This window comes from Muntiacus reevesi, chromosome 1 (genome assembly GCF_963930625.1).
Source record: "Muntiacus reevesi chromosome 1, mMunRee1.1, whole genome shotgun sequence".
Classification (NCBI taxonomy): Eukaryota; Metazoa; Chordata; class Mammalia; order Artiodactyla; family Cervidae; genus Muntiacus; species Muntiacus reevesi.
Window position 1 is genome coordinate 156650123 of NC_089249.1, and position 26696 is coordinate 156676818.

Consider the following 26696-nt stretch of genomic DNA (forward strand, 5'->3'; position numbering starts at 1 on the left):
TCTGCAAAGGTCCATATATTCAAAGCCATGGTTTTTCCAGTAGTTGTGAATGGATGTGAGAGCTAGACAACAAAAAAATCTGAGTGCCTAAGAACTGATACCTTTTGAACTGTGGTGCTGGAGAAGACTCGAGTATTCCTCGGACAGCAAGGAAATCAAACCCATCAACCCTAAAGGAAATCAACCCCGAATATTCATTGGAAGGACTGATGCTGAAGCTGAAGCTCCAATACTTTGATCACTTGATGCAAAAAGCCGACTCATTGGAAAAGACCCTGATGATGGGAAAGAATGAAGGCAGGAGGAGAAGGGGATGACAGAGGATGAGATAGTTGGATGGCATCACCTACTCAATGGACATGAGTTTGAACAAACCCTGGAAGATTGTAAAGGACAGGAAACCTGGGGCACCACAGCTCATGGGGTTGCAAAGAGTCGGACACAACTGAGTGACTGAAGAACAATAACTGCATTTTGGACTCTTGTTGACTGTGAGGGCTACTCCCTTTCTTCTAAGGATTCTTGCCCATAATAGGAGATATAATGATCATCTGAATTAAATTCACCCATTCCCATCCATTTTAGTTCTCTGATTCCTAAGATGGTGATGCTCACCCTCACCACGTCCTGCTTCACCACATCCAATTCAGCTTGGTTCATGGACCTAACATTCCAGTTTCCTATACAATAATGTTCTGGACAGCACTGGACTTTACCCTCACCAGCAGGCACATCCACAACTGAGTGATGTTTCTGCTTTGGCCCAGCGGCTTCATTCTTCCTGGAGCTATTAGTAATTGCCCTCTGCTCTTCCCCAGGAGCATGCTGGTCACCTTCTGATCTGGGGGACTCATCTTTCGATGTAATATATTTTTGCCTTTTTGGTTTTCAGTGTTCATAGCATTGTCATAGCAAGAATACTGGAGTGGTTTGCCATTCCCACTTACAGTGGACCTCGTTTTGTCAGAACTCTCCACTGTGACCCATCCATCTTGGGTGACCCTGCACGGCATGGCTCATAGCTTCATTGAGTCATGCAAACCCCTTAGTCACAACAAGGTTGTGATCCATGAAGGGATCCAAGTCTATGCCCCAACCACTGATGCCAAAGAAACGGAGGTTGACCAGTTCTATGAAGACCTACAAGGCCTTCTAGAATTAACACCAAAAAAAGATGTCCTTTTCATCAGAGGGGACTGGAATGCAAAAGTAGGAAGTCAAGAATACCTGGAGTAACAGGCAAATTTGGCCGTGGGTTACAAAATGAAGCAGGGCAAAGGCTAACATAATTTTGCCAAGAGAAATGCACTGGTCATAACAAGCACCTTTTCCAAACAACACAAGAGACAACTTTACACATGGACATCACCAAATGCTCAATACCAAAATCAAATTGATTATATTCTTTTCAGCTGAAGATGGAGAAGCTCTATACAGGCAGCAAAAACAAGACCTGGAGCTGACTGTGACTCAGATCATCAGCTCCTTACTGCAAAATTCAGGATTAAATTGAAATAAGTGTGGAAAACCACTAGACCATTGAGGTATGACCTAAATCAAATCCCTTATACAGTGGAGGTGAAGAGTAGATTTGAAGATTAGATCTGGAAGACAGAGTGCCTGGAGAACTATGGACAGAGGTTTGTAACATTGTGCAGGAGGAAGTGACCAGGACCATCCTAAAGAAAAAGAAATGCAAGGGGGCAAAGTGGTTGTCTGAGGAGGTTTTACAAATAGCTGAGAAAAGAAGAGAAGTGAAAAGCAAGGGATAAAGGGAAAGATATACTCAATTGAACGCAGAGTTCCAAAGAATAGCAAGGAGAGATAAGAAAGCCTTCCTCAGTGATCAATGCAAAGAAATAGAGGAAAACAATAGAATGAGAAAGACATGAGAGCTCTTCAAGAAACTAGAGATACTGAGGGAACATTTCATGCAAAGATGGGCACAATAAAGGACAGAAATGATATGGACCTGACCGAAGCAGAAGATATTAAGAAGAAGTGGCAAGAATATACAGAAGAACTGTACAGAAAAGGTCTTAACAACCCACAATGGTGTGATCACTCACCTAGAGGCAGAGATCTGGAGTGTGAAGTCAAGTGGGTCTTAGGAAGCATTACTATGAACAAAGCTGGTGGAGGTGATGGAATTTAAAGTCCTGAGCTGTTTAAAATCCTATAAGTTGATGGTGTCAAAGTGCTGCCCTCAATATGCCAGCAAATCTGGAAAACTCAGCAATGGCCAGAGGACTGGAAAAGGTCAGTTTTCACTCCAATCCCAAAGAAGGGCAATGCCAAAGAATGCTCAAACTATCATACAGTTGTGCTTATTTCACACATAAGGAAATAGAAGAAAACAGAGGAAAGACTAGAGAGCTCTTCAAGAAGATTGGAGATATCAAAGGAAAGTTTCATGCAAAGATGATCACAATGTCTATAAATTAAGAGGTTTTTCCAGTAGTCATGTACGGATGTGAGAGTTGGGCCATAAAAAAGGCTGAGCACTGAAGAATTGATGCTTTCAAACTGTGGTGCTGGAGAAGAGTGAAAACAGTGGTTGAAAGGGCTATGTTTTTCTCCCAGTGTTGAGCTTTGCTTCCTTGTGAGAGGAGTTCTTTATTTTTTTTTGGTTGCCCTGGGTCTTTGTTGCTATGTACAGGCTTCTCTAGTTGTGGTGTGGGCTTAGTTGCCCTCTTCATTGGAAGACAGATTCTTCACCAGTGGACCACCAGGGAAGTCCTCATGAAAGGGTTTTTTCCTAAGTGTATTAGAGTAATATCCTTGGTCTCACTCTACCTCCTCACTCCTCTCCGTGCTTTCATGGCATGCATTTGGGATCAGGAACTGACTTGTGTCTTCCTGAAACTTCTTCCCCTCATCTATCTAAGATAGGCAACGCACAGGAGACATGTGTTCTCAATGGAGGTAAGTTTAGCAGTTGTCTGACTCTATGTCATATGTCTAAAGGCTAGAGTCATGGATCACCCACTCACTCATATATGCTAACTTCATCTTATACCAATGATTTATAAGGGCTTTCCTGGTAGTTCAGATGGTAAAGAATCTGCCTGTAATGCAGGAGACCTGGGTTTGATCCCTGGGTTGGGAAGATCCCCTGAAGAAGGGAATGGCTACCCACTCTAATATTCTTGCCTGGGGAATTCCATGGACTGAGGAGCCTGGCAGGCTATAGTCCATGGGCATGCAGAGAGTCGGACATGACTAACTAAAGTGTTGCAATGACATTTTAATTCACAATCTGCCTTGATCTTTGTATTATTTCTCAATTAGTTTAGTTTTATTTTGGAAAATGGTGTTTGGAAAAATGGTGTTTATCAGTCATACTAAAGGTGTGGTCTCGATATCCACGGATAGTATCAGCACTACCTGGAACTTCTTGGAACCTACTTGCCTATATCTACTGAATCAGAAACTCCACCTACTCTCTGGGTGGAACCCAGTGGTTTGTGTTTTAATTTCTCTAGGTGATTCCCATGCATGCTGAAGCTTTGTAAGCACTCATTAAAATATGCCAAAATGTTATGTAATTGTGCAATGTGTTAGTCACTCGGTTTGTATTCAACTCTTTGAGACCCCATGGACTGTAACCCACTAGGCTCCTCTGTCCATGGAATTCTCCGGGCAAGAATACTGGAGTGGGTTGCCATTTCCTTCCTCAGGGGATCTTCCTGGCCCAGGGATTTAATCCAGGTCTCCTGTACTGCAGGCAGATTCTTTACCACCTGAACCACCAGGGAAACACTTTCTAAAATGTTACTCAAACCATATTAGGACTGGTTGCTTGCTGCTAGAAAATCAATACCCGAGAAGCAGTTGTTGGTAGAAAGGAAAGTTGCTTTTAGTCAGAATGCCAGCAACCTGGGGAGATGATGAACTAAATGTCCCCCCCAAAACCACCTCTGAAGATTCTGCTTTGTCATGAAAGTTTTTTAAAGGGGAAAAGGAAAGCAATCTTGTTGTAGTTGTTGTTCAGTCCCACAGCCATGTCCAACTCTTTGCAACCCCATGAACTACAGCATGCCAGGCTCCCCTGTCCTTCACCATCTCCTGGAATTTGCTCAAACTCAATGTCTGTTGAGTCTATAAGAAGCCAATTCTGACTCCATGTTGGAAGCTGTTTCTTTGATTTGCCTTTCGTTGTTTTGTTATTACAATCATACATAATAACTCACCTCAGAAGATCCTGTCCCTCTGCCTGATTGTAAACTAAAGTACCTTGGTTCGGAAAGATAATCTGATCCTGCTCACCTGTGCATGGAAGAGATTAACACACCCCCTTCCAAAGGCTGACCCTTCCCTGAGATGTTTAGCAAGACTGAGGGCCCTTTTGACTTTAGTTCATCACTGCCCCGCTCTCTCTAGTCTGCCTTTTTACTTTAGTTGCTCATTGCCTCTCTCTCTGACCCGATAAAAGAACCTGACATCCGGGCTCCGCCAAACTGCGTCTGCCATCTTCTAGGCCAGCCGACTTTCCAAAGAGTCATGTTCTTTGCCTCAGCACCTCGTCCCTCAGATTTATTGGCCTCTCGTGTGGCTGGCAGAGTGAGCTTGAATTCAGTAACAGTCTCAGTTAATCACTGAGATAGGGGTCAACATAGACTCCATCCCCCAACTGTGTGCAGGCTTGTCAACTTCTTGTGATTTTTCTTTAGATTCTGTCTTGTTCACACAGTTTGTTGGCAAAATTACTGAAGGGGATGCTAGAGAAAAGATCTAGTCATCTGTTAATTATTTATTCTTCATTTCTACTTTGATCTATGGAAAGAACCAATAGATTAGTCAAGGCATTGTGTGATCAGTAGAGCCAGAGGTGCCTGGTTTAAGGTTAGTGACAAGACAAAGGGGCCTTCTGTAGAGAGCTCTTCCCTGCAAAGAACTACATCCTGCCAAAACCTGCTTACATTACTAGTAATTTTCTTTGAGAGATAGGGCTGCAGATGTGCATGTGTTTCAGTATAAGATGATTTTAAAATAAATTACCTCATTTTTCAGATATTTTTGTGGGTTTCTTGGCTTATGTCCCATCAATAAATCTCATAGGGTGGAGCAGCAATTTTTTATGTCATTTGATGGATTATCAGCATTCAAGTTATCAAAAGTAGGCAAGATTACATATATTTGTAGTTTATGAGAGTAGATAAAATTTCCACTTTAGAATCTTAATTTTTAAGTAATTACATATTCCCAGGGAATGGCAAAGATAGAATCAAAAGCAATTGATTTCTGGATATTAACCATGTATCCTACAACCTTGCTATCACTGCTTATCAGTTCCAGGAGTTTTTTGTTTTGTTTCATTTTTGCAATTCCTTGGGATTTTCTTTATAGTGAATCTTTTTGTATATGAACAGCTTACCGTGTTTTACTATTGCTTTTGGCCAATATTCAAAAATAAAATTTTCTAAGATTTCCTCTACTCAGTATTTTCCTCTTTATCCTTTGTCTTTCCCACTCATACCTCAGGAATGAGCTCTGTTAAATGTCAAGGAAATTCTAACATGTAGAGACAGGTAAACGTCCCCAGGGAAGGAAAAAATTAGGGGGAGTTAGAAAAATTCCTATCCTGGGTCAACTGATTATCAATTAATTTATCTTTCCCCACCCTTAACAATGAGAATAATCAACAGAATCATTCTCTTGTTTATAATCAAGATATAATTTAACCCTACAGTGCAACAAATAAATCATGTGTGCAGTTCAAAGAATTTTGAAAAATGCATATGCTTGTTCATTGTGCACTATAGCACATTTTCTTTATCCATACACCACAGTTTATCCATTTGCTTTTTGACGGGCACTTGGAGAAGGAAATGGCAACCCACTCCAGTATTCTTGCCTGGAAAATCCCATGGACGGAGGAACCTGGTAGACTGCAGTCCATGGGGTCGCAAAGAGTCGGACAGGACTGAGCGACTTCACTTCACCTTGGACTATTTCTGATTTTTGACTGGACTACAAGGGCTGTGCTTACCCAGATTCAAGACTGAGGAAAGAGCCCCAAGTCAGCAACAGAGAGATCAATGGTTTAATGAATGGGGGAACTTACCTGTCTGAAGGAAGGTCCTAGAGCCACACTCCACCATGTACTATGGATGGCAAGGCAGACTTCACTCCTGGTGGCAGGGGGAAGTGAAGATGTTGGTCGCTCAGTTGTGCCTGACTCTTTGGGACCCCATGGACTGTAGCGCACAGGCTCCTTTGTCCATGGAACTCTGCAGGCAAGAATACTGAAGTGGGTAGCCATCCCCTTCTCCAGGGGATCTTCCTGACCCAGGGATTGAACCTGGATCTCCTGCATGGCAAGCAGATTCTTTACCAGCTGAGGCACAAGGGAAGCCTGATGGCAGGGGGAGGTTATCAAATACAGGGGCATTGATATCTAGTGGGCTCATTGTTTACCAGGGAAAACAGCAGAGGGGCTGTCCCTAACCATCCTTTTGAGAAGCATAGTGGAGTGTTCTGATCTAAAGTTGGAACAATCATTACCTGGGACCTGGGGCAAGTAAGAAGGTCAGTCATGTAACTAAGGTGTAACTGCAGAAACACTGGTAGAGCAGAGGAGAGGTACCGAGAGCAAGAGCACAGCCATCTTGAGTGGCCTGACCGTGCAACTAACTACCATGAACGTTCTTCTACAAAGAGTTTTGTAGATGTGTTTCCATTTCTCTTGGATTAATGCCTGGGAGTAGAAATTTTTGGTTACTGGGTAGATATCTGCTTTATAAGAAACTGCCAGTCTTGGACAGCAGGATATAGAAGTTCCAGTTATCACATCCTTGGCAACGCGTTGTATTGTCAGTGTTTTTATTTTAGCTATTTCAGTGACTCTGAGATGAAATCTCAATGTAGTTTACTTTGCAATACTTTGGCCACCTGATGCGGAGAGCTGACTCATTGGAAAAGACCCTGATGCTGGGAAAGATTGAGGACAGGAGGAGAAAGGGACGACAGAGGATGAGATGTTTGGATGGCTTCATAGACTCGATGGACCTGGGTTTGGGTGGACTCTGGGAGTTGGTGATGGACAGGGAGGCCTGGTGTGCTGCAGTTCATGGGGTCGCAAAGAGTCGGACACGACTGAGCAACTCTACTGAACTGGACTGAAACACTAGTAATATTGCACACATTTTAGCATGCTTATTGGCCTTTTATATATCTTCTTTTCTGATGTGTTTGTTTAAATCTTTTTCAATTGGGTTGTTTCAAAATTTTTTATTGAGTTGTAAATGTTATTTATATATTCTGGATGCAAACTCTTTGTCAGATGTATATATTGCAAATATTTTCTTCTGATTGAAGTCTTTTCCATTTAGTTTCTTAATAGTATTGCTGATAAGAAGTTTTTAATTTTGATAAAATCCAGTTCATCAATTTTGTTTTTTTAGGATCAGGTTGAGATGTAGGTTATTGCAAACTTCAGGTAATCATGGCTTAAACAAGATGACAATGTCTTTTTTTTTTCTCTTACTAAGGCAGGAAGTCTATTCCACAATCACCAGTTATCTCTTCAATTGTATTGTTTTTTCATGTAGTTCATGAAAGTACCTGAACCAAAGTAAAGAGAACACATCTTCTTTCTGTGGATATTTCTTTGGAGTAGGACCATAATTAACCCTTATATTTAATTGTCTCATCTGTCTACAGGACTACAGAGGATGCTGAATAATGTGGTTTATATTTCATTGGACTATGTACTCACCTAAAAAAAATAAATGTTCTAATGAGATAGAAGGACAAGATAAAAAAAACATTGTAGGAAAATTGGTAGTCTCTGCCATAATCTGTTGATTGATTCCTGTGAATTCTCTCATTTCATCTATTTTCAAATATATTAGTATGCAATCATTGTTTCAATCTTATTACCTTCATTTTTTCTTGACTTTGCAATTACATTGTGATTTCCATTCTTAATGTTTATTCACATTTACTTTCCCCCCCATGATTAGTATTGTCAAAGATTCATCAGTTGTATCTTTTTGAAGAAGTAGCTTCTAGTTTAGTTTCTCTTCTCTAGCAGAGTTTTAGAAATGGAGGGATATTGCTTGTTTTTTGGAAACTTTTATCAGCATTTATACCTGTAAAAATGTAATAAAATATATCAAACTCAGGTCCCCAAATGACTAATGGAGAGAGAAACTCCTAATTTAACAAATAAAGCAAGGTTATTTTTAGGATTTTAGCCTTGGGCTCAGCGATTTTAAGGAATTCTATCATTTGGGTCAGGGAGAGGTAATTATATTAATTTCCATTTTGATGTATATTAATTAGTCTATCATATATATAATACACATATATATGAATATATGTGTATAAATATATATACTAGAGGAACTGAGTCAGGAGATTGTTGTAGGGACTGGCAAGTTCAAAATCTGTGAGGCAAGCCAGCAGGCTGGAGATCTGAGGAAGAGTTGACATTGCTGTCTTGAGTCCAAAATCTGCAGGAGAGTTCTGCAAACTGGAAACAGAAGCAGGGTTTCTACATTACAGCCATGAGTCAGATGTTTTCTTCTTTGGGAATCTTAGTTTTAGTTCTTAAGGTCTTCGACTGATTGAATAAGACCTACCCACACTGTGGAGGGTAGTCTACTTTTCTTTAAGCTTACTGATTTCAATGTTAATCATATCTTAAAAATACTTTTACAGCAACATCTAAATTGGTTAGATCATCTGCTGCCTTTGCCAAAGAATCGGCAGGCCGATTCTTTACCACTGAACCACCTAGGAAGCTCTCAAGGGATTACAGAGTTACTTAAATCCTTTTAGAGGATATGTGAACAAAATATTGAAGACTGCTAGGATTAAGTCCCAAACTCTCTCTCCAAGGAAGCCACCATGGTACCAAAAATATTCAATGACACTTGTTAAAGATGGTAATACATTCTTTATGCAGGAACATCAGATAGGATAGAATGGAATTTTATAGTGGAGGAGAAAGATTGGGCTCAACTCCAAATTCAGCAGGGGCAAGTGGTATTTTATTACCAAGCAGCAGGGTGGGAGTCAGTGAACAAAAGCACTAAGAGGAAACATCAGGAGTAAGGGGAAATCTGACAAGGGAGTTTTGCCGAAGGAAGACAGGTCAATGTGATCAGACATGATACAGGTAATGGTGGAGGATGAGGAACCTGGTCAGACCTTGAGGCTATTGGATAGTGAGGGGGGTGTGGGGATTCTGGTTAAACTGATTTAGCAAGGTTCCTGGTAAAATGAAATTTTATAAGGAAGTAGGCAGATGGGCCTAGGAAAGCCTCATAATCCTGACTAATGTTAGATCAAGCAAAGAATCTGTCAGTTTTGAGAGGCAACATTTCTGTCAATAGCTTAGGAGAAAGAGCACTTGTACTTTAATCATTAACTCTTTTCCTTAAGAGCTTTATTGAAGTATAATTGATATACAAAGAACTGAACATATTTAATGAGTACAATTTGATGAGCTCAAACAAACCTAAACCCTGGTGATTCCATCACCACAATAAAGGTAACAGATGTATCCAATACTTCCCAAAGTTCCCCTGTGTCCCTTTGTTTTATGTTTGATTTTGTGTGTGTGTGTTTGTGGTCAGACAACTTAATATGAGGTCTATCCTTTCAACAAAATTTGAAGAGCACAATACTACATTTTGAACTAGGCACTATGCTGAAGATTTGGAAACAATCCAAGTATCCGTCAATAGACAAAAGATGTAAGTGGTATATACACGGTTTCCCAGGTGACACATTGGCAAAGAATACATCTGCCAATACAGGAGCCCACCAAGCTCCTCTGCCCATGTGATTTCCCAGGCAAGAATACTGAAGTGGGGTTGCCACTTCCTTCTCCAGGGGGACCTGCCAACCCAGAGATTGAACACACGTCTCCTGAATTGGCAGGCAGATTATTTTACTGCTGATCTACCATTTTATAGAAGTGCCAAAAGTGGACATCCTTACCTTGTTCCTGATGTTAGAGGGAAGGTTTTCCATCTTTTACCACTGAATATGATGTTCACTGTGGGTTTTCATAAATTTTATGTAGAGACAGTTTTTTCTATTTCTAGTTTCTAGTATCATGTGAGGATTTTGAATTTTGTTGTATATTTCTTCTGCAGCAATTGAGATGATCATGTGGTTTTTCTCCTTTTATTTTGTTAATATAGTATATTATTTTGATCAATTTTTTGTATTGAACCGTCGTCCTTTTAATCTAAGAGTAAATCCTACTTGAGCATGTTGTATAATCCTTTTAATATGCTACTGGCTTCTATTTACTAGTACTGAGGATTTTTGAATCAGCTTCCACAGGGGATTTTGGTCTGCAGGTGTCTTATAGTGCCTTTGGTATTGGTATTAAGGCAATATTAATCATCCTTTGCCCAGTTTTGTGGAATTTTACTTTATACATGCGCTATTTAATAATCAGAAAATGTTCAAGGTGCTTTGACGATTTCGGTAGCTCTTTTCCTTCATGAATCCCTTCTTCCTGGAATTCAGCCTTACTTTTTCCTTCCACCTTACCTTCCTGAAATCTATTATATCTTCTCAACTCAGCTAGGCCTTTTGTTTCTTTTCTCTCTTCCTCTGACAGTAATCAAAGGCTTGCCTCCCAGAAGCCTAGGTGATTTAGAACTTGCCTCATTGATTTTATTGAGCCTGTTTCCACGATTAAAAAAAAAAAAATCCATTTCTTAAAATTTATTTTATGTATTTTATTTCTTTTTCTTGTTTAATCATTGTTTATTAATGTTAGGTCCTATCTTTGTTACTTCATCATAGCCGGAATCAGAAGTTCCACCCAATGTTTGGGTTTCTCAGGCCAAGTAAATAGCAGGTGAGGAAAGTTGCCACTATCTTGACAGGGGTAATTTATGCTTATCATCAGGAAGAGGTATACAAGGAGGGAGGGAAGACTATGTTTGTTTACAGCATCAGTTAATCTCAGCTGGTCTGGATTGACTGAATGCTTATCTCCAGAGCTATTGACCCTTGGTAAATAATATAGAATCCATCAACTGAAGATAAATTGTGTTCTGAAATCATGGGTCTGTAAGTTGTTATAAAGCAAGAAGTATCAGTCTGTCTTCATTGCTTAGGAATGATAATCTTATTTAAGATTAGCACCAGATTTTGGTGGGGGGAGGGAGTAGGTAATGTCAGGGTTCAAAGCCTAAGTCTAATCACATAGCTGGAATAGATTTATGTGCACAGTTCAATATGAGACCCCCACCATAGGTAGATTTGGGGTTTTCTAGCCCTGGAATGCTTCACCAAACACAGTGGTGATCTGAGATCTGGAGACAATGCATATTCTGTGTGAGGCTACCCTACAGGTAGACCAAGAAGCCCACCTCTAGGAATTCCAAACTCTTTTCAGTGCATGTTCTTCTTCTGTTGTTACTGGATTACGTCCTTTGTAATAAAGCCATTTTTAATAAACTAAGTGTTCTGAGTCATTTCAACAAACACTTAAGGTTCTTAGTATATAATTTACATAGTTTGGCATCCAGATAATCCATTAGAGCTTCATTTGTTACTCCATTTCTCAATTTAAAAAATTTTATTGAAATATCATTTACATACAATAAAATGCACCTTTTAAAAATATAGTGTGAGACAGTTTTCAAAATCTCTATCTTGTAGTCATGACCACATTCAAGGTATAGAACCTTTCCATGACCTCCAAAAGTTCCTTCTTGCTGCTTGACACCCAGCTTGTCAAATATTAATAGCAAATGGTAAGATATAGCATTCATCACTTGGGAAGGTTGTGGTAATAAATGTCTTATATATTTCAGGAATCAGAAGCTCAGTCATCACATTAGTTGAGCTACATAGACTCACAGAGATGTTGTGAGAGGAATAGCTGAAAGGTTGAGGAACCTAGAATAAGTAGCAGAAGAGAGAGATGGTGTTAGTTGTGGCCTTAATATCAGCTATAAGCTCACTAGGAAAAGACAGCATGCAGACTTCTAGATTAATTTACTATTGAATGAACATGGATCATGCAGTGCATGGGGTGGTATATAGCAGATGCTCTGGTGGGCCCTCCAGATCTCCTTCAAGACTGAGTCACCCATTCCCAAGTTGCCAATGATTACAATTTCTCGGCTAAGTGCCTTCATGGGAATGGTCCTCAACCAAAGCAAACCAAAGCTCCCTTGTCACAGGTCATGCATCTGCTTCAGGTTCAAGGAAAGTCTGTACCAATGACTGTCCTTGTAGTTGTATGAGGGTCTACAACTCCCAACCCCACCTCATGGTGGAGCAACCCTAATGGACCATCCCAGCTTCCTGTGGTACCAACATTCATTGTTGCTCCATCACAGTTCAACAACAGTTCTTGCTACTTCACTCACTTGACTGTTGGTGTTGATCTCAAGTATATACTCCAATTAAACTTTCTATACTCAATTCCACATTTTAGAGACAGTTTCCCAGGATCCTCTTCTAAGACAAAATTTTATTATATGTTTCCCACAAAGGGAAATCCCCCAATGTCTAACAAAAAGATAATTATACTTACTATCAGATAAAGGTGACCCAAATAAATTGAGCAATACCCATAATCATTGATCAGAAGTCTCAATATGTCAATTATCTTTAATCAAAATCCAACATTTTTTTAACTGAAAATTATTAGGTAATCCTAAAGTTTATGTGGATGAAAGAATAGCAAATTTTGAATCCTTGTGAAACTTTCCTCTGGTCCAAAAACAGATTAGCCCAGTCTGCATACACAGTGGGAAGAAATATTTACTGAACCTCCAAGTGTCAGAGATATAGAGGAAAAAGTCTAGATGGCCCTCATTTCCAAACCCTCCTTTTGGTAGCTCAGCAGAAACAGCTCAAAAGGTCTGAGTTAGCTCAAGAAAGCAGACCAAGACTAGTTAGGACTTCCCAGGTGGCGCTAGTAGTACAGAACCCACCTGCCAATGTATGAAATATTCACAGACTTGTTACAGACTTGGGTTCCACCCCTGGGTCGGGAAGATTCCCTGGAGGGGGGAACCCACTTCAGTATTCTTGCCTGGAGAATGCCATGGACAGAGAAGACTCGCAGACTACAGTCCATAGTGTTGCATAGAGTCGGACATGACAGAAGCAACTTAGCACGCATACGGGACTAAAGTCACATGAATGCTTCCTACTTCTCATGCCTTAGAAGTAGAGCATTACAGCAGAGGATTACAGAAGGAACACTATCCAAGCTGCCTTCAGTTCAGCAGTGCCTGGCCTCAGAACAGCTTTCTATGAAAAAGGGAGAATTAGAGGTTTGTCCATGGTCCTGTATTTATCAGCTTGTAAGTTCTGTCCTCCATAAGCCTCATTGTATAGCAGTACTTTGTGGCACTAGTGACCTAGGTTCATGTCCTTTTTAGAACACTATCATTAAAGTCCCCTATGGACCAGATAACTTCTAACACAGACTGTCTAAGTTTTCTCTAGGCTCCTCTTAATTTAAAAATTCCATTGTTTCATTATTAAAAACAGCTTTGAAAATTATTTTTCCAGTGTTTGTCCTGTGCCCTTCTCTAAATTGAATGTAATATGATTTCAGCAGGAAAACAGAACAGTTGTAGGGAAGAATAGATAGTATTCGGTAGCGCTGGATGAGTAAGAGGGAATTTTAAATTGTTCTTAGATAGGTAACTTGCATGGCATATGTTTGTTAATAAGAGAAAGAATTCCCCTTAAGATTTCCCCAGAATTCTCATGATGTAAAGGAAAAATCCAGGGGAATATACATAAAGACTGATGAGCTCAGATATCATTTCAGGCTAAGGCATGTTGTCAGTACATGTCTCTTGAAAAGATAACACGAGTTCTCTCAGGTGATGCAAGGTACAGCTGCAAATGGTTTTGAGATCTTATAATACAGACAATAGGCACCTTGCTATTGTCTCTATGAAAGGATATTGATTTCAATTTAGAATAAAAACAAGTTCAGCTGGCAGGCAAGAGATGAATGCTCTGGTACACAGGACCCACTTTGTAGTATTTCATGTGGCAGCATGACTGATTCACCCTTGGACATTAAGACAACTTAATGAAGGACCTGGAAAAAATTTCTTCTGGATTCTGGAGCTCAAGTAAGTGACCAGATTGTGAAAGATAGATATGGATAAGGCTATATTCCACCTCCTTAAACATGGTGTTGGGGGTTCTTTTAGCTCTAATTCTGTAGTATTTTGCCAACCTTTTCATCACAGACTAGTGGTACTTGTGGATTTGGAAAAGTAACAGATGGTGAGGTGTTTCAAAAGAGAAGATCTAGGGACTTCCCTGGTGGTCCAGTGGTTAAGAATCTGCTTTCCACTGCAGGGGATACTGTTCCATCCCTGGTCAGGGAACTAAGAGTCCACATGCCATGGGGCAAATAAAACCCATGAGCGACAGTGAAGATCCAGCACAGCTGAAAAAAAAAAAAAAGGAAGATCTGCTTTCATACTTCATTTTTCAATTGCTGACAATTAAAGACCAATCCTATCTGCCCTGGGTCCCAGAAAAGGAACCCCTTCCCTAGCTTCTTTTTTTAAAGACATTAAAAAAGCTTACAGTGATGCCAGTGCTTTAGATGCTATGGTAGGTATCCCCAGTGATGAAGAATCCTTTCCTTAAGTATAGGTGGTATTGTTATTAAATGTAAGTACCCTATAAAAGAGTATTACTAGTTTTAATTGCATTTATAAAAGTAGATTAAAAAATTTAATGAGGTATAATTGAAATGAGGTATAATTGAAATATAATAAACTGAATACTTTAAAAATGAATGTGCATAATTTTCTGTCTGGTTTCTTTAACTCAGCACTATCCTTTCAAAATTCACACACATGTAAAAATGATTCATTCCTTTTTATTACTGAGTTAATTATATCATATGGACATATCACAACTTGCTTATCCATTTATCTATAAGTAAAATTTTGAGCTATTTTCATCTATTGAGTATTACAAATAAAAATACCATGAACATTTGTTATAAGTCTGAACATGTGCCTTTATTTCTTTTGTAGCTTGTTTTAAAAAATGATTATTTATCTTTCATAAATTCAAAGTTTAATGATTCTAAATAGGAATGAGAGGTAGTGGTGGGAAATACCAAAATAACTATGAGTCATTTAGAGATTACATTCCTTTGGAAATTGTAATCTGCTTTTCTGGGTGCTATGCCAACCCATTGCCTAATGTTATCCATTGATGTGAATTGTTTGAAGACTAGCATTGCTGATAATCATTTGTCATATCTATCAGATATGTACAATAATAAAATTTAAAGCACAATTACTTAAAATATTTTCACATGGGCTTTATAAAGTCCAAATAGGACTTTTTAATTTTTTTTCCAACAGTAGCTAAATTATGTTTAGTTTCAAGAGTAGACAGATTTTGTTTCCCATGACCAGAGGAACTTCTTCCTTCAACTCTTGACTCATTTTTTTAGCACACAGCTATGATGTGAATACAGTCTTACATTTCCCTTAAAGATATATAAATATTTGAACCCTTTTTTTCTTGTTATTATCTCATGTTTGTTTGGTTTTTTTTTACTTACTGACTTCATAATCCAACTCACATGTTTCTTACTATGAGTTACAGGAGAGTTGCCAGATAAAATACAAGATACCTAGTTAATATTTCAGCACTCTTTCTTTTTTATAAATAATATATAAAATTGTTGACAAGCTATCTTAGTTCTACCATAATTTGATCTCATTTTAACTGTTCAAGGACATAAATCCAGAAAAGACTCTCCTTATTTTATCATGCATATTTAAGCATTCATGCTTTTGTGCTTGCCATTTTTTATTCCCTCCCCTGATTTATTCACTTAGGATATTTTTTTTTTTTTCTACTCCATTTGTTACACGCACCATAGGAAATGCTCATCTAGTCAGTTAGGTCATAAAGTGAAAGAGAGAAAAAGCAGAGTGTGAATTTATGGGAAAAAGCGATTAAGAAGGCCTCTCCTGATAAGAACCAAGTGGGGAGAGATGGTAAAATTCAGACATTTGACTGAATACTGAGATGGGTTATACTCTGAAAGGAGTCCCAAGTTGTACCTATTGATGATCTTGATTTAATTTTGAGTATCCTGACATTTCCTGCCTCATATCTCATAGTCTGTGACTTTTTACTTGTCTCTTTTTCCAGGCATGATGAAGCTTAAATTCTCTTCTTTTTCTGGGTCCTGTGTGAGCTTTCTTCTTCTACAAGTGATGACATCAGCTTCAGGTAAGAGCATGCACTCTCTTCCTACTAAGTCACAGCTGTGGAAAGAACCTGGAGCAAGTATACAGTGTCCATTCTAGCATGTAAAGAGCTTGGAAGTCATTACTGTGGCCTACTATCAAGTAAAAAACTGAAAAAACTGAAAGCCAACAACTCTTCCTAGATTCAACAGAGAATTGAGGTAATAGGACAAATTGCTCCTTCCCAAATTAGAGAGATACATAAGTGGATACTGAAGTGAAAGTCACTCGTCATGTCCAACTCATTGCAACCCCATGGACTATACAGTCTATGGAATTCTCCAGGCTGGAATACTGGAGTGGGTACCAGTTCCCTTCTCCAGGGGATCTTCCCAACCCAAGGATCAAACCCAGGTCTCCCACATTGCAGGCAGATTCTTTACCAGTTGAGCCACAAGGGAAGCCCAAGAATACTGGAGCGGGTAGCCTATCCCTTCTCCAGGGGATCTTCCCGACCCAGGAATCAAAACAGGAACTCCTGTATTGCAGGTAGATTTTTTTTTACCAACTGAGCTATCAGGGAAGCCCTAAGTAGAGAGGGAGACTCACAACTTCCCAGGCCATAAGTCTTTGTGGAAACCAGTACAAGGGTAGGAAAATCTAAACTGCAATAACTGAATTGCTATAGGCTCAGTGTGGGCAAGTCTGAAAGTTAAAAACTCCAAGAGGGCCCAATCATGAGAAAGCTCACTTTTGTGAATTTTACCTCCATGGTTTTTACTAGGCTCTCACAGGGAATTTTGGGGGAAATGCCATTGTGTTTCTAGCAGGAGGAGGGGAAGAGCAACTACTTTGAAATATGCTCTTGTTAGTAAGGCTTGCCCTCAAGAGACAATATTTTACCAGAACCTAACCTATTGATATTTTCTCAGAGTCTAACTTACCTGGGGGCAGGAAAACATCCAACTCCTGTCCGATGTATCCTTTGTGTCCCATTAAGGAGGGATATGGTTTCCCTGGTGGCTCATGAGTGAAAAATCTGCCTGCAATGCAGGAGACACAGGAGAAATGAGTTTGATCCATCCCCCCCGGAGGGGGCCATGGCAACCCACTCCAGTATTCTTGCTGGGAGAATACTATGGACAGAGGAGCCTAGCAGGCTGCGGTCCAAGGGGTTGTAAAGAGTCAGAGAAGACTGAAGGGATTGAGCACACACGCAGCAAGGAGGGCTACACCTGAGAAGCACTCAGGAAGCTCATAGTCAGGGACATAGGCTCACTAAAAGACTGAAGTCTAATCACAGAACAAGGATATCTCCCCTCCTGCTAACTTACCACTAACTCACTAAATGCCTTTAATCAAAGTTTTGTTTTGTTCCCAGTGCATCATGTGTGGCTTCCAACAAAAAATTACAAAGCATACTAAAAGGCAAAACATCAGGTGGAAGGGCTAGAGCAAAGTTCAAAATAAGATATTGATATGGCAGGATTATTGGAATGTCAGATTAGAAATCTAAAATAACTGTGGCTAATATGCTAAAGATTCTAATAGAGAAGTAGATGACATGCAGGAATAGATAAGCAATGCAAGCAAAGAGATGTAAATTCTAAGAAAGTATCAGAAAGAAGTCATAGGGATTAAAAACACTGTAACAGAAATGAAGAATTCCTTTCATGGGCTCATTAGTAGCCTGGACAAGGCTGAGAAAAGAATCTTTGAGCTTGAGGATAATCAGCAGAAACTTTCAAAATTGAAAACCAGGGAAAGAGTAAAAAAAAAAAAGGAAGAGAAAAATCTAAAAACTGTGGGACAACTAAAAAAAATAAAATGGAATGCTAGTACAAAAAGAAAAAGAGAAAAAAATAGAAAAAATATTTGAAACAATAATGACTGAGAACTATACACTTTAAATACACAATTTTTTGTTATTCAGTTCAGTCACTCAGTCGTGTTCAACTCTTTGCACCTCCATGGACTGCAGCATCCCAGGGCTCCCTGTCCATCACCAGTTCCTGGAGATTGCTCAAACTCATGTTCGTCAAGTTGGTGATGCCATCCAACCATCTCATCCTCTGTTGTCCCCTTCTCCTCCTGCCTCCAATCTTTACCAGCATCAGAGTTTTTCTAATGAATTGACTTTTCACATCAGGTGGCCAATGTATTGGAACTTCAGCTTTGGCATCAGTCCTTCTAATGAATATTTAGGACTGATTTTTGTCAATTATTCTTCAATAAGGCTGGGGAGAAAGCCTATTTTGCATGATATTAGTATAGCAAGACTTGTTCTGTTTTGGTTACTATTTGCATTTAATAACTTTTTCCATCCTTTTACTTTCAACTTATTCAAGTCTTTGGATCTAAAGTGAGTCTTTTACAGACAATATATAGTTGTATCATGTGTTTTTATCCCTTCTGCCAATTCTGTCTGCTGATTGGAGAGTTTAGTCCATTTACATTTAAAGTAATGAATTTCTTCTGGTATTTTTATTCTTGTATATTTTATAGCTTTTTGCTGCTCATTTCCTTCATTACCTACTTCTGTGTCTAGCTGATTTTTTTTGTAGTGAAATGTTTAGAAAGGGATATAGTCATAGCTGGACCTGTAGAATGGCCAGGTTGGGTGATAAGAACTAGTCTATCCTACAATGTGTAGCAAAAAAGAAGTTGTTGGCCTCACATGTACCCTGGTTTTCTATCTTCTTCCACAGAAAACTGGACAGTCACCATTCCCACGAGACACTTGGTGGCTATAGTAGGAGGACACGCTGAGCTCAGCTGCCAGTTGTCACCACCACGAAACGCAGAGCATATGGAGGTGCGCTGGTTCAGACGGGACGATTCCAAGCTCATTCACCTATACAGAGATGGCCATGAAGTGAATGGAGAAGCTGCCCCAGAATATGTGAATCGCACAGAGTTTGTGAAAGAGGCCATTAGAGAGGGCAAAGTGACTCTCAGACTTCGTAATGTCAGTGCTTCTGATGCTGGATCATATCAGTGTTCATTTAAAGGTAGTGGCATTAATGATGTGGCCAGCATGAATCTGAGCATAGCAGGTAAGTTTCATGGTGGAATGTTGCATACCAATGCCCTTGTGACCCTGTAAGCTGAAATATATGAAAATATATCAACATTTCTTTCTATTTTTTCACATTTTCAAACATGTTTCAAATACTATAATAAAAATCTGTTTATCCAATGCAAGAATGTACTATAAAGTGGACAGACAATGCAGAGTGATCAGAATTTGCCCAGTTTGTAATTTGGATGTGAATTTGAGTATTGCCTCTTCTTCTGTTGAAGATCACAAGGTTAATGAGACTCCTTTCAGATTTCCAATCCAATCTCAAAGCAACAACTGTCTTGATCTTTCTGTCCCATTTTCCCCAGCATTAGGCTTGGAAACACAAATCCATGTTCAGGCTCCTGGCACTAAGGGGCTCATGGTGGACTGTAACTCAGGAGGGTGGTTCCCAAAGCCCCAGATGGAGTGCCGAGACAGCAGAGGAGAAAGACTTCCACATTCATCAAAATCCTATTCACAGGATGGAGCCAGATTATTTCACGTGAAGATGACTCTTGTCCTTAGAAAGCAGTCATGGGGCAACATGACTTGCTACATTCGCAATCCTCTAACAGGTGAAGAGAAACGAACAAATATCATCCTGGCTGGTGAGTGTTTGTCAGAGTTTCGTTGTCAATATGTCAACATAAAGAAAAATTAATAGGACAATTTGAGTCATGAAAAAATGTTTTCATCTCCTGAGATGGGGAAGTTTCTGAAATGAGCCTATCTTAGAGATAAGACTTGTAAGGGAAATATCAACTGGGAGTTAGATAGTGCGTTTAAAGTTCTATGGAGGAGACCAGGCTTGAGACATATGTGAATGTCTTTAAGAAGAATATTTAAAACAATGGAACTGGACAAGATACAAAGTGAATAAGGATAGAAAAAATAAAAAAACGAGTTCCTAGAACTGAACTTTGGAGCATTCACCTTTTAGGTGTCCTTTAGATGACTAAGAGAAAGCTGCAGATTATCTGAGTAGGAATAGGGAGAGAGGTAGGAGGAAAACACATCAACACAGCAGGCAAAAATGAATATTTAGAAGCATTTGTTTTGATCTCTTTTATCAATGGTAAAGAAGAATTTTCTTCAGAACCTGTTTTAAATCTTTCAAATGTTTCTCATTGTTTCACTAAAGATAGTTGTTTCCTATTCAAATTAGTAAGCATTATATAGATATATTTGGGCTTCCCAGGTGGCATAGTGGTAAAGAATCCACCTGCCTATGCAGAAGACAGCGGATGTGTATTTGATCCCTGGGTCAGGAAGATTCCCTGGAGTAGGAATTGGCAACTCACTCAAGTATTCTTGCCTGGGAAATCCCATGGACAGAGGAGCCTGGTAGGCTACAGTTCCTGGGGTAGCAGAGCCAGACACGACTGAGCATGAATGCACGCTTGCATATATATTCAATCATTAGTTTCAGATAGGATTCAAATTGGAATAGGCTATAACATAAACATAATAGTTGAGAAAAAACTGTATCATAAGCAATTAAATTAATATTTAAAGTTGAATCATGTAATAGTTAATAATTTTGAAAAAAATGGCTTTTATAGGCTGTGTGAACAACATTGTTACAACTTTTCACATCCCATGTAATAAATATAGCTTTAACTTTTATCTAATTCACAAATATTCACACAGATTAAAAATTTAACATAAAATAAATATGAAATCTACAAAAACACTGCAAGTTAAGCTTTATTTTCCCTGAAAAACTGGCCCCCAAAATGTTGTTGCTAATATTAAAAAATATCAAATATGTGCTAAATATGCAACCAAAAGGCACATATTTATGGATGATGAATTTTCTTAATTGGGAACCAAAACAAGGACTAATAATAAGAAGGTCAATCCCAGCGAAAATCTTGAAACAGTAACATGTGCGTAACATTAGCCACAAAATTTCATCACAAGGTAAATACAGAACTTCTATGAAATAAAGCACATATTCTGCCTGAAAGATCTCAAAAAGAGATAAATATCTGTGGAGGAATAGTCAATTTTTAACAGGAATATTCACCTCTTTGAAGACAAAAATAATCCAAAATTAATATAATTATTTAAGACATTACAGAAAGAAATTCCTTGGAAGTCTTTAAAAATATGGATAAGGTAAGTTTGAAGTTAGTATGGAAAAATGAATATCTGTAAATGGCAAAAATAATTTTTAAAATGAGGAAGAATTTCCTTTATCAGATTAAAAACTGACTATAATAAAGTAATTGTGAATAAATGTTAAACAGTTTGTGGTATTTCCAAACATAGAATATTATGTACTGTCACAGGAGTAGGCCATTTTATCAATGCTAAAAACTAAGAAGGGCAGAAAGAGATTCAAATCATAAAAACAGTATAACAAATTATGAAGTATAAAGTTTAGTGCTTTGAAAAAAATTAAAAAGTTCCTATAAGATGTTAGAATAATTGTCAATATTTCTGGGAGAAAAAGACTCATACATATAATTATATACAGAAATAAATTACATATAGGTTAGAAGTCAAAGGTTAAAAGTGAAACAATAAACATTTTTAAGGGATATACCATATGCCTAGTATTAAAGAGACCTTATCAAGAAAGGCAGAGCATAAAAGTAAAGAGATGTCTATTTGTCTCCATTATCTTTACACCCTAAGAACTCACTAGAGACAGTTTTGAGGCTGTCTTATAGCCACTGAGCTTCTCAGCCACAAGCAGGGTATACAGGATTCTGCTTGATTGTTTCCTTTATAACTAGGAAGCATTTGCACTGGAATTGTTAATAAAAAATGAGAGCAAGAGTGAGGAATGGGGAGAGAGAGAGACTTCCTTCTATCAACTATAGCCTCAAGTTAAATTCTATCCCCCAACAAACTCAATTCCAGGCTCTGTATTTGCCACTGAAACAGCTCCACTGAACTTTAGCTCCCACCCACATACAAAAAGTAAAGAAAACAGGACCTAAAAGAGAATCTTGCTTTATTAGCAGTAAAATTCCTAATCCACTGGTGCTCTGTGTTGTGGGTTTATTGATCTTCAAATGGCTCTGCCCTTTCTTTCAGGCGATCTGTTTCACCCAGACCACATTTGGATGATATTCTCTGTATCGTTTCTGTTCGTGATATTGTTTTTGACTACTGTCCTCTCTTGTCAATGTTTCACAAAAGGAGATAACTGCTGCAACGAGTGTGGAGTCATTAAAGGAATCTCTCTTAATGTGATGTGTAAGTCACATGGGGTGTTCAGGCAAAGCTGTACAACATTTGTCAATTATGCCAATCATAGGAAGATTTAGAGCTTGTTTCTCACTTTAGAAGTGTTGAACTTCACATCTCCTAACTAAGAACTTCCCAGGACAATGCTGTTTTAGGAAGGAGGTCAGTATAGATGTCTCCTGAGTTGTTCAGACCCACAGTTAGTTCTATGCCATCAAGGTAAGGGCTTTCTCTCTTAGGTAAATATTCAATCAACATGAAGTGAATCCAGCGTCTGCCTCACTCAAAATCACTTTGTGATGGATGAATCCTGTGAGTCTTGCTCTAGAATACACTTAATTTGAGGATAGTCTTTTTGCTTATATAAGTTCTTATTAACTTTCAAGATATAACCTCCTTTTTAGAGCTTAAATAATGTCAACAAGAAAAAGAGATAGGTCTCTAAATCAACAAGTCCTTTACAACCAAACTCTTCCATCCAGTTTTGTGGTTAAACTGAATGAATGTATCATCCTTCTGAGTGAACATATCACTGAATGATAGTGACCCATTAGGTAAAAAGACATAGAACAATTTTAAAAACATTTCTTTTCCCAGCTTATGTCCAGGCAAAATAGAGTCTATATAGACGAGTAAGCTGCTAGATGGGGGATGTGAATCTAGCTATTGACTCTAGATAATTTTAAAAGAGATGAGTCAAAGGAGAAGATATAATCTATCGGACCCATTTCCCTACCTAATCCATAAAACCCTGTACCACATTTATTGGGTGCCTACCTTATGCTAGGCATTGTATCAATAACAATCATTTTACCAAAGTCACCTAAATTAATCCTAAAGGCAGTGCTTTTATTGTCACCATCTTATAGATGAAAATGTCACAAATCACAGCTCATAAGTGATAGAGCCAAGACTGGAAGCAGATGTCTGTGGTTCCAATCCTCATGCTCTAGGCATCATGCTTATTTGCAGTAACTGGTTTCAGGTTTCTTCTTGCACACCTTAATGATTGAGGAGGTTATTATCTCAGGAAACATGCCTATTCCATAGTTATCATGGGAATTTTCTTCATTTTGGAAATAAAATCTATTGTTCCATGATTTCTACCAATTATATCACAATCAGTGACTCTTTTCTGTCTTCCCCAGAGAAGACTTTTAAAGACTTGAGGTCATAATTTTACTTCAGTTGAGCTTCTTTGAGGAGTATCTCATTATTTCTGGTTATTTTCTTCTGGAAATTGATAGAGATCAAAGAACAAATGCATAATTATTTTAGTAGTATATGGTAACACATTTTAATTATCTCTGTTAAACTTGTAGAAATAAGCCCCTTGACAGGGAAATTAAAGCTGAGGGGTTTAAAGTGTGTTTTCTTTGTTCAGTCACCTCGGTGTCACCACTGATCCATCTGTCTAATCTCACAACCCTCAGAACGCCCAGAAATCTAATGAAGACCCCAGGACATCTGTCCGGTTCCCCCAGATTAATTCAGTGCTAGACTAGGTGGTGAGAATTAGGGGGAAAAACTCCTCTTAGTTCTGCTGGGTCCATAAGTCTGGTTTTACTAGGGTCAGCCACCACCCACAAAGCAAACTCACATCCTAGCCCTACCTAGGTTGAGTGGACATGAAGCAATGACTATGCTTTTTCTGATAATGGTTCTTAGGTCAACGGTAACCCACATTCCTGCATTCCTCTTCCATTAATACGAACTCTCTCTGTTCTAGTGTTCCCATATGACTGCCATGGTTGGTTGCGCCCAAGCGTCATTCAATTACTGACTTGTTTAGTCTTTTTTGGACTGCTCATTATATATCTGAAGTTCCGGAGACGAGGTAAATGGGCTTAATCGCGGTGACTACTACTAAGAGCTTAACAGATCTCCTTCCCTGGATATCTGTTTTCTTGGTGTTTAGCAAGAGCTGTATGACTTTTTCCTCATAACCAGGAAGATCAACAGTTTAGGTGACATCTCAGAGGGCCAAATTCTGACACTGATTATTGTGGGTGTCAAAGACTGAAGCTGCTTTGACCACCACCAGTGTTTTCAACTATACTTAAGGACATAACTCCTTCTGCTATAAGGAATAAGAAGCATTCTGGCTTCAGAAAATATGTCTGGATCCAGTCACAAATTTACTATGCCACTGTTGGTTTACCTTCAAGACTCTAGGTCAATGTTTCTTATCTATTTGAGGCTTAGAGTCTACTTTGAAAATATAATGCTAGTATTAATCCAATTGCAGTGCTCACATATACCTCTTAAATCTGCATGCAGTTTCAGGAAGCTTATGAAATACTGAATTCTTTCCTTGGGCTTCTCTGGTAGCTCAGTTGGTAAAGAATCCACCTGCAATGCTGGAGACTTTGGTTCGATTTCTGGGTTGGGAAGATCCGCTGGATAAGGGAGAGGCTACCCACTCCAGTATTCCAACCTGGAGAATTCCATGGACTGTATAGTCCATGGAGTCGCAAAGAGTCAGACATGACTGAGCGACTTTTACTTTCTTTCCTTGAACTATTATGAAATATGATCATCATTTAGAGGTGAAATCGATAATCTAATAAAATGATTTTATTATATATTATATTAGTTAATATATATATTTTTAGCACTTGGCAATTCATAATTTAGAGATTTCTAAGGAATATATATGTACAAGATAATTGCCATCTAGTCAAGGCAAAGAAACCCTTTATTCTACTTGAGGCATTCTTGTGAAACCACAGAAGAGAATTTTAGAGAATTAGGGTGGTCACTAGGAGAACTTTCTCGGTTCCCTTTCCTACCTTCCTCAAGGCTTCCTTCCTAGGCAGCCTTGAACCACAACATGCACAGTCCTATATTTCTAATCTGTCCACTGAAAATTGCAAACCTTGCCTCAGAAGTTATCAAATCAATGGATGGAAAGACCCTACTTTCTATTACCAAGAGGAAAAGTAATGTTTGTATAAACAAACCAAGCACTTGAATATGACGGTTGAGAAAAATAGTCCGCCTAAGACAAAATTCCTCTGGACTTCTTAATTTGAACTAAGTCAAATCACTTACTCCTAAGGATTCTGTAGACGTAGACATGAGGAGCCAACAGACCAGGGTATAGATCAATCGAGTCTTTACAAGAGCTGCCCAAGGAAATTTACATTATTTCTGATTGTAGAGGGTTTTTTTCCCCCCTCAGGTATAATGATCACCTAGCTGTGGTCAGCAATTTCTTTTAAATAAATACTTAGGAATTAAACTAGATCATATGTTTTTGTTGTTTAGTCGCTCAGTCATGTCTGACTCTTTTGTGACCCCATGGACTCTAGCCCACCAGGCTCTTCTCTCAGAGGGATCTTCCAGGCAAAAACACTGGAGTGGGTTGCCATCTCTTCCCCACCCAGGGATCGAACCCATGTCTGCTGCTTTGGCAGGCAGATTCTCTACTACTGAGCAACCAGGGAAGCACTGAATCATGTATTAAGTGAATTTTTTTAACTTTATAAGAAACCACTAAACTGTGTGTGCTATTTTACACATCACCTACAATGGATCGGAGAACATTTATTCCTCATGTTTTCCCCTTTGGGTTTCCCTCAATCTCTCTAATTTTAGCTTAGTGTATTCAGTGGTTTCTCATCTCAGTTTTAATTTGCTCTTCCTGAGCATTTCATGCAAGTGGAATCAAATGATATTCACTCATCTTTGACTGACTCCTTTCACTTAGCATAATGTTTTAAAGGTCTATTCATATTTTAATATGTATTAATTCTTCATTCCTTTCTATTGCTGAATAACACTTTGTTCATTCACTCATCAGTTAATAATGCTTCTTGGTTTGTTTCCAATGTTGATTATTATTAATAATTCCATTATGAGTATTTGAGTATAATATTTTGAGCAGATATATGTCTTCATTTCTCTTAGATATACACCTAGGAATGCAATTGCTGGATCACATTAATTTTTTGTTTCACATTTTTAAATAACTGCCAAAATATTTTTTTAAATGGCTTTACTATTTGAAATTCTCACCTCCACTGTGTGAGGGTTCCACTTCTACATATTCTCACCAACACTTATTATTGTATATCTTTCACTATTAGCCATAGAGTATGTACATTCATTTGTTGAGCTCAAGCATTGCTCTATAGGATTTTTTATTTTCAATTCTCTACTCAAAATGGATTTAAATGTAAGACCAGAAACTATAAAACTCCTAGAGGAAAACATAGGCAAAACACTCTCCGACACAA

General features: G+C 38.6%; 1 protein-coding gene across 1 annotated transcript; it reads left to right on the plus strand.

Annotated features, from left to right (window-relative positions):
• Positions 1-16154: 16154 nt before the first annotated feature.
• On the plus strand, positions 16155-25656 carry LOC136149878 (selection and upkeep of intraepithelial T-cells protein 8-like). Its single transcript, XM_065910551.1, has 5 exons — positions 16155-16233; positions 18899-19246; positions 19581-19862; positions 22303-22464; positions 25640-25656. The coding sequence occupies exons 1-5, from the start codon at positions 16155-16157 to the stop codon at positions 25654-25656; spliced, it is 888 nt and encodes a 295-aa protein (XP_065766623.1).
• The last annotated feature ends 1040 nt before the right edge of the window (positions 25657-26696 follow it).

Excerpts from the sequence above, each read along its gene's own strand:
- LOC136149878 (XM_065910551.1), top strand. The coding sequence starts at position 16,155 with ATGATGAAGCTTAAATTCTCTTCTTTTTCTGGGTCCTGTGTGAGCTTT. Across the intron at positions 16,234-18,898 it reads AGTGATGACATCAGCTTCAG|AAAACTGGACAGTCACCATT; the intron begins GTAAGAGCATGC and ends CTTCTTCCACAG. Across the intron at positions 19,247-19,580 it reads CATGAATCTGAGCATAGCAG|CATTAGGCTTGGAAACACAA; the intron begins GTAAGTTTCATG and ends CATTTTCCCCAG.